The 8477-nt window shown below is 32.7% G+C and overlaps 1 protein-coding gene across 1 annotated transcript; it reads right to left on the minus strand.

Moving 5' to 3' along the window:
* Positions 1–1284: 1284 nt before the first annotated feature.
* Positions 1285–3298, minus strand: LOC123271268. Its single transcript, XM_044737904.1, has 5 exons — positions 2805–3298; positions 2145–2720; positions 1799–2082; positions 1607–1723; positions 1285–1563 (listed from the first exon to the last, which is right to left on the minus strand). Exons 1-5 carry the CDS (start codon positions 3274–3276, stop codon positions 1285–1287), a joined length of 1728 nt encoding a protein of 575 aa, XP_044593839.1. The 5' UTR covers positions 3277–3298.
* Between the last annotated feature and the right edge of the window lie 5179 nt (positions 3299–8477).

The raw sequence follows: 8477 nt of genomic DNA on the forward strand, positions 1-8477 counted from the left end.
TTTCAGCAGAACAAATGTCAACTACCCGTGAAAAAATTTTTTTAATCAGGCTTCATATGACCTCACATAAACCGTCCATATCAGGCCTGACATAGAAATTGGCCATATCAGGCTTAATATGGCCTGATCAAGGTTAATATGGTCTTATATAGTCTGATATTCCTGTATCGAGGTATAAAAGATAGTAAAAACTTTTGATAATGAAAATGAATATTGTTCAGTTTCTAAAATATATAAGCAACTTTTATCAAGTCGTTTACAACAAAATTGATTTTAGTTGTTGATACATTTAAAAACATTATTACTCTGATTAAAAAAAAGTATTGAACTATGCTAACTTTATATCTATATATAGATACAATATAGATTAGAGTGGTCCAAAAAAAAAAAGTTTTTTGCCTATCATCTCAAAAGCTTCTCTAAGGTATAAAAAAAATTCCCTCCAAAGCGTAGCTTGATACCTCAATTTTTCATGAAGCTCAATGAATTTTTATTTTCCCGTTTAAATAACACGTAAAAAAATTTTTTTTATGTTTTTATCCGGTAAAACTACAAAAAAAATTTTTTTTTTAATTTTTCGTTAATTATTCTTGTAGGAAATTTAATTCTCTACAAAAAAGTACTGAAGTAGTTTTTTCGTAATCCTAATGGGTAAAAAGTTATTGAACTTCAAATACTCACAATAAAAAAAAATTTGAAGAAAGGTAGTTTCAAATCAACTTTTTGAGGGAATTGACAATTTTACTGGATAATTTATTTAATTTTTATGGATTTGAAATAATTTTCAACTTTTTGAAAACTTTTTTGGTAACTTCATGTATTTTTTTCAAAATTTATCAAAATTTAGATTATTTATAATATAATTTACACATGTCTTTTGATGAAGTATTAACTGCGAATTATGAATAATTTTTCTTATTACAATTCGGATATTCTCTTCTATGAGCAGCAACTACTTGTAACAGATATTGTTTTTGTTCTTCATCTTTGGTCCCAAATTGGTTGTATTTTTTCAATTAAAAGCAACCGCACGCTCTGCCACATCGTTGACTACTTTTAGTTCTTTGAAGAATTTTAAACAATCAATATAGTTTTTATTTGTATTCCATAACATAGGATCCATGTTAAGAAAATCGTATGGCAAGTTAAATGAATCAAATAAAACTGTTGATTTTTTGGTAATAAATTCACTCATATCTAGGGCACAAATATTCTCAGATATTTGTACTCTGATCCGTTTAGCATCTGAAACACTTTCATTATGTTTAAATGAGTTAATCATTTTTAATTTAATCTCTCGAGGTATTGAGTCGTCGAAAAAGATAGTGGGGCAAGAGATTCTGACAAGTACCACCCGTGTCTTAAAAATGTATCCATAGCTGCACTCGAAATTTTTCTGTTGATATCTTTGTACTTGATGATGTCTTTCAAAAACTGTAAATCCTGATTTGGAGCTTTAATAGCATTAGGGCATTGACACCACGCTTTTACATAAATTGTAACGATAAATAGACATATGTCTCGGAGCTGAGGTATTTCTTTGGCATTTACTTTAAATTGCTTCTTAAACATAAAAATTTTCAGACAATAAATAGCTTTCGATAACCATCTTGCATGGTGCATCGCTCCAGGTCGCTTGAATCCAAAGTGACTTGATGGAGTTCCTCCCAAAAATATAAGTTAAGTCCAACAGTTCTTTGTAGTCAGCTCGCGGCTGATATTCCTGTAGCAGTTAAAATAATAAAAATTATTAATATAAAAAGAAAATTAATAATTATAGACAAAATGAGAATATTACCTTGATTTGACTTGAAATAAATTGTAGAATTTCGTCTTTCATGTCTCTGGTTTTTATCTCAACTTCAGAATCTTCAATTCCAGTCTCAAATTCTTCTTTATTTATATTTTCCCAATTATTTTTGAAGCGATTGAATATTGCAACATTAGGACCACTTGTAACCGGCCAACACGTTTCTGCGACACTTCTAAGCACCAACTCGTATATATGATGTCTACAACCCAAATGAAGAAGATTTCTGTTCAACTCACGTTCAAGCTGAGTGCATGTTCCATTATTCAAGCCTACGAAAATTATTTTAAATTAGTACATAAATAAATTATTCCAAGTGAGTACTTTTTCTTACCCGTATTTACAGCAGCAGTATCAAAACATAAAGCCTTAATTTTGTTTTTAATCTTCCATTCATCTAATAATTTAATTATGGCATCGGTTTGATTTTTACTGTCTCCAGTAACTAATTTGGGAACGCCCAAAATATGTTCAAAATCTAGTCCTGTTACTATTACCGGCAATCTCTCAACTTTTTTGACACTTTCTGAATCATCAAGAAGTTTTCCATCCCAATGCAATACTAAACATGATGGAAAGATAATTTTTTCTTTCAAATTTTTAGCAGTTGCTTGCCGTTGATGCATGCGATGTCGTCGTAGAGAACTTCTGCTAGTATTTATCTTATCCACATCCACGTCGAAGTTCTTAGCAACGGAATTCACTAGGTATGCAGCCATTCGATCGCTCGTTTGTGTGCGATCTAGGGTCGCAACTAGTTTCTCATCTATCACGTTTTTTTTCTTTTTTGGTCTAAGACGAGAAGGTAACTCATTCTCAAAATTTGAAATTTCACGTTTGAGTTCACCTGAACTTGGAAAAGATTTACTGCCAGTTGATGTAGATAGGCCAGAAAAACTTCGAGTTAACTCTAAAAATTATTGCAAAAATTATTCTAGATAAAAATTCAAACCAATTAATTCAGTAAATTAAGCATTAATATTAAATTAGATACCTTCATCACTGTCTGTTTGTGAATTTGTTTCGAAGATAATAGGGCTTGATCTATGTGCTCTACGTTCATTTGATAAAAATTCTTTTTGTGTTTCTGTGAGCTGGTTAAAAGACTTTTGGAGTGCTAAATCGAAAATTTGATCCAACTTTAAAGAAAATCGTTTTTCTTTCGACTTTTGGGTTTGTGTATTGCGAGACTTATTTTTTTTTAATAGAATCCACTCGTTATGGAGTCTTACAATTTTTGAAATTGCATTACATGATTTAATTACTGGTATACCAGTAAGACTCCAAATGTCATTAACCTCATTCAATACATTTCGTGCGCTTTCACGAACAGATTGTTTGAGAAAATTCAAATTATAAAAAAAAACACTTAATACTTGTCGCTGAGATGGCAATTTTCGTTTGTTCAATGCACTGCTTTGAAAGCCTACTAAATACACATGTTGATTTTTAGATTCACTTGACATTTTGTTAGTATTATGATTAATAATATTCTTCACGTGTTATGCATAAAGTTACTACGATAGATACGATAGATGGCGATATAAGGTATAGCGAATGATATTATCGACGGAAAGTAGATGACAGGAATTTTTAAAATTGAATTTAAATTTTATTCGTAATACTTACGGATGTATGCTGAAATTAATTTTTTTATTTAGGAAAAAACATAAATTACTTAATTAAATACTTCGCAAAAGGAAATGTGACACAAAATAAATTCTAAAATCATAACTGATTAAATTTTCTTTTATTGCGAGTATTTACAGTTCAATAACTTTTTACCCATTAGGATTACGAAAAAACTACTTCAGTACTTTTTTGTAGAGAATTAAATTTCCTACAAAAATAATTTACGAAAAATTAAAAAAAAAATTTTTTTCGTAGTTTTACCGGATAAAAACTTAAAAAAAAATTTTTTACATGTTATTTAAACGGGAAAATAGAAATTCATTGAGCTTCATGAAAAATTGAAATATCAAGTTGGGCTTTGGAGGGGATTTTTTTTATATCTAAAAGAAGCTATTGAGACAATAGCACTCGAAAAAAAAAAAAAAAATGTTTTTTTTGGACCACTCTAATATAGATATACAGTAACATCGGTTCAATACTTTTCAAAAATTTTTTTTATTCAGGGTAAGTACGCTCTGTTTAACAGTCAAAAAATCGTTCTTTGCAACGGTTACATCACGATTGATCCTCGGACGATTCATCACCGGACTAAAATATCCCTGGACAATTCGTCCCCCGAACAGGAATAGCCGTCTTCCGGGCATGACTGACCCGCTGATGGTTGATCTACCGGCAATTTAACCTGAGATAAATTGATCTGAGGTACAATTAATCCCGGTAGAGGCACTGACACTTTTTAGATCTTAAAGTAGGCAACGAAAAGGTAATTCTGGTACGAGTCTCGGATAGCTTAACTGGTAGATCCTTTGGCGCGTATCCAAACGATCTGGATTCGATTTCCAGTCCGAGCCGTCCGAATTATTTTTCGTTTGCTGAAAAAAGATTCCACTGAGCAAGGTCCTTCCTCGATGTTGAGTGGGTTAACCATCAACTAACTTCACAACATTTCATTTATAGTTTTAATTTCTAAAAATAATATTATTTATTTAAAGCCGTAAGATGGACGGTGGAGTATGAAGGTACATCTAAGTTTATAAACATAAAATGTTTTTTATGTTAGTAAACAGTATTACGTGAAGTTGGTTCAATGGTCACCCATCTCAACACGAATTGTAAGAAATGTAGTCCTAACATAAAAAAGATGGCGCGGAAGCATCGTCGCAGATCAATTTTCGAGGACTAATACGCGGGGATGAATTGTCGGGGGACGAATCGTCCTGAGGATAGATTGTCCGGGGATCAATTTTCATGTAACCCTCTGCAACTTATCACCTTAAACTAAACTTTCTGAGAAGGAAACAATTTTGCGATCATGCGCCAGCCGTTGAAAGGTTTTGATACTACTTTCTACTATAAACATAACTTCTATATAATTGTTTTAAAAATAAACAGTATGTTACATCGCAAAGCCCGTAACATACGCAAAGTCTAAGATTACACGTAATTTTTGGCCGAGGCTGACATAGTCCGGTCATTTTAGACAATTGAAATAAAGAAAATTCCGACAGAGCCAAATCTTCGTAGAGACCTTAGGTTTACCACAAGGAATAAAGTGTCAAAAGTCCCCATCAGTCCCATGTGAGCTTAGGGACTTATTCGGGGCCCAAGGTAAAAATTTTAGGTTTTTTGGATTTTTCACGAAAACGGTAAGTTTTATCGAAAAAGTACTTCAGAGCAAAGTTGTAGATCTTAAAATTCTCTATAAAAATGGTCCCTATGATTTTTTCTCTAAGACCCACCATTTCCCAGATATTACGCTTGTAAGAATCACGTTCTACATAGTATGCACACATATGCCACGTATATACATATTTAGGTACTCAAGCAAGCAAAAATGCCTACTCGTGTCTCTTTTATGTATACATTATACTATTCGAAGAAAATTTACTCTAAAATCACCGCCGGTCCCTTACCGAATCCCCTCTACTTGAATAACATCTGGCCTTGAAAAACATCTGCCTATTCTTTTGTCCATGTGGTGTCGTTCACGTATACCTGCTTCTTTTAGTGTTGAACGAGCAGTTCGAGTGACTATACGTATTTATTACAAGCGTCTACTATTGAAGTTAGTGCTGATTAATATTTAAAAAAAAATGTCACAATTTTGCTTTATTTGTAATAAACTTTTGACTGAAGATGAAACTGTTGTGGTCAGTCGTGGAATGCCAACTTTAATCGATGCAAGTGTCGCGAGAAGTGATGAGTTTGCTGATTATTTAAGAAGCCAAAAGTCCGTTACAATTCACGTGGATTGCAGAAAATCATACACCCGGAAAACTTCAATCTCTGCATCAAAAAGACAACGTGAGGAAGAACAGGCCAGTACTTCAAAAGTAAGTCCACCTCATACTAGAGCGCGAATAAGTGAATCCAGCTTTTGTTTTAAAAACCACTGTTTATTTTGTGGCGATGAAGCGGATGAAGAAGCAGAAAAGAAGAAAGTGAAGATTTATCGCCGAAAAATTCATAAAGTTTCTACACTTACATTCAAAGATTCCATTTTAAAATTAGCTAAAGATCGTTCTGATGATGTGTCAAAAGCTGACTTTGCGCATATTAATTTTCAGTATGATTTAGTTGCTGCTGACGCTAAATACCATGACAGTTGGTACAAATCCTTCCTGAGACCTAATACTGGCGGTAAAATTGGCCGTCCTCAAAGTGAGGCTATAAACTCTGCAATGGAGGAAATTTTCAATTTCATTGAAAGTAGCGATGACTGCCAGTTTTCGTTAGATGAACTGAGGAATGTTTGCCAAAATGTAGCTTTAGAAAACGGGATTATAAAAATACGATTGAAATTAAAGTATGGTAGTAAAATTATTATTACAGAGAAGCCTGGAAAATTAACATTTATTTGTTTTGTAGACAATTACCAAGACATTTTAAGTCAAGACTGGTCTGATAACAAAAATGAAAAGGAAAAACGGTGGAAAACTTTAAAAGCTGCGGCAGAAATTATTCGAGAAGATATTCAATCTTGTGTGTTTGATAATACTATGTACCCGCCACCGGGTAGAATGTTTGAAGATATAAATAACGATATTCCCGAATCATTATCTTTTTTTTTGGGACAAATCATTCTTAAAAATAAGCGTCATAATTTGGATCATTTAAAGTTAGTTTGCACAAATATTAGTCATAGCATAATGACTGCTGTTCGGCCTAAATCCTTCAAGTGGAAAATTGGAAGAGGAAAATTCATGTGATTTTAATGAAGAGACAACTGATTCATCTTCATTTGAACAATTTCTAAGCGTTCATCAACAGGAAGGAGAAGAAGAAGAACAAGAAGAAATTGAAGAAAACATGATTGTTGAAGTTGAATATGAAGAGTATGAGTCAGATTAAAGTAATAAAAAAAAGTTAGAACGACAGTTAAACTCAGTAACCCATATCAATAATCTTCATACTATTAAATAATTATTGTTCCTGAAAATAACGTCATAAAGGTTCGTGGAATAGGCCTACCGGGGATACCACGTTAAAAAAAACGCGCCGAGTACACTACCTCACAGGTGGTGTGGAAATGTGTGCATATTATGTAGAACGTGATTCTTACAAGCGTAATATCTGGGAAATAGTGGGTCTTAGAGAAAAAATTATAGGGACCATTTTTATAGAGAATTTTAAGATCTACAACTTTGCTCTGAGGTACTTTTTCGATAAAACTTACCGTTTTCGAGAAAAATCCAAAAAACCTAAAATTTTTACCTTGGGCCCCGAATAAGTCCCTAAGCTCACATGGGACTGATGGGGACTTTTGACACTTTATTCCTTGTGGTAAACCTAAGGTCTCTACGAAGATTTGGCTCTGTCGGAATTTTCTTTATTTGATCACTATTTTTATGTCTAAAATGACCGGACTATTAGCTCTTTGAAAAATATCTAAGCGCGAACCGATCAGATTAAAATCTTTATAGTAATTCTGAAAATAACACACTTTTTTTTTTTTAACCGATATATTTCGAACGAATGAACCGAATTTGACCTAACTAACGACGATAGACGACATTGTTCTATGTTAATAGCTGATTACTTGTGGTATCGATCGGTAAAGCCGCTTAAAAGTTATTCCAAAAAAATCATGTCCTCCTTTGAGCTCGGAGAGTATGAAAAACCAAAAAATCTTAACCAACGGCGAAATTCTGACAGCCTTGTCATTTAAATAAACGGTACATTGCAGGAATGGTCTTAAGGATCAACTGTTTTCTTAATTTTTATTTTTGAATAAAGTAATATTTTATACACTGATAAAAAATTTAACTTGACTCGAGGGCAAAACTCTTCAACCAATAACACCATTTTTAGTACAATGAATTCTCTTCAGTTAAGAGAAAAAATTATTGAGTCAAGATATAATTCTTAGTACAAGAAAATTTGTTTGGTTTAAGAGTTTAATTCTCTACAAACTTGTCTTCTTGGTTTAAGATTATTGTTCTCGAGTGAAGTTCAATTTTTTATCAGTGTATTGGCGTTTATTTTATAGTATACAATGATTACCCATGTTCGATTAATAATTTTAAAAATCTAATTACGTCGATAAAATTATTTTCGATTAGATATCCTGACCTTTCCTGTACCTACGAGCAAAAAAGCCGAACATTACGACAGGTTCACAGTGAAGTTTTACCACCAAACCCTAAAACACTGCTAGAATTCGGCAATTCACTGAAAAAAGAGCAATGGGAAAATTTACTGTCGTTTACTGGTGGCAAATTTTCCGTCCGAGTTGTTGATTCCCCGAATGACGGATCAACGTCCCTTATTTTTTATGACCCGGATTATATAAAAAAAATGTTTAAGTATCACAGTGCAAGTGAAGAATTTTGTTTGGACTCGACTTTCGACATTTTGCCATCGACTCTTAAACTTCGACAGCTCATGGTTTTTCAGGCGTTTAAGTCTAATTATGTAAGTGGTAATTTAATATTCCATAATACCTCGTATAGGGATGGGTATTGGAGGTAGTTCCGCGATTTGAAAAAAGCTTGAATACTTGCAGAAAAACTCAAAAAATATTTAAAGATTACTT

This window comes from Cotesia glomerata, linkage group LG1 (assembly GCF_020080835.1).
Source record: "Cotesia glomerata isolate CgM1 linkage group LG1, MPM_Cglom_v2.3, whole genome shotgun sequence".
In the NCBI taxonomy this organism is placed as follows: Eukaryota; Metazoa; Arthropoda; class Insecta; order Hymenoptera; family Braconidae; genus Cotesia; species Cotesia glomerata.

Excerpts from the sequence above, each read along its gene's own strand:
- LOC123271268 (XM_044737904.1), bottom strand. The coding sequence starts at position 3,276 with ATGTCAAGTGAATCTAAAAATCAACATGTGTATTTAGTAGGCTTTCAA. Across the intron at positions 2,721-2,804 it reads ACAAACAGACAGTGATGAAG|AGTTAACTCGAAGTTTTTCT; the intron begins GTATCTAATTTA and ends AATAATTTTTAG. Across the intron at positions 1,724-1,798 it reads TTATTTCAAGTCAAATCAAG|GAATATCAGCCGCGAGCTGA; the intron begins GTAATATTCTCA and ends TAACTGCTACAG.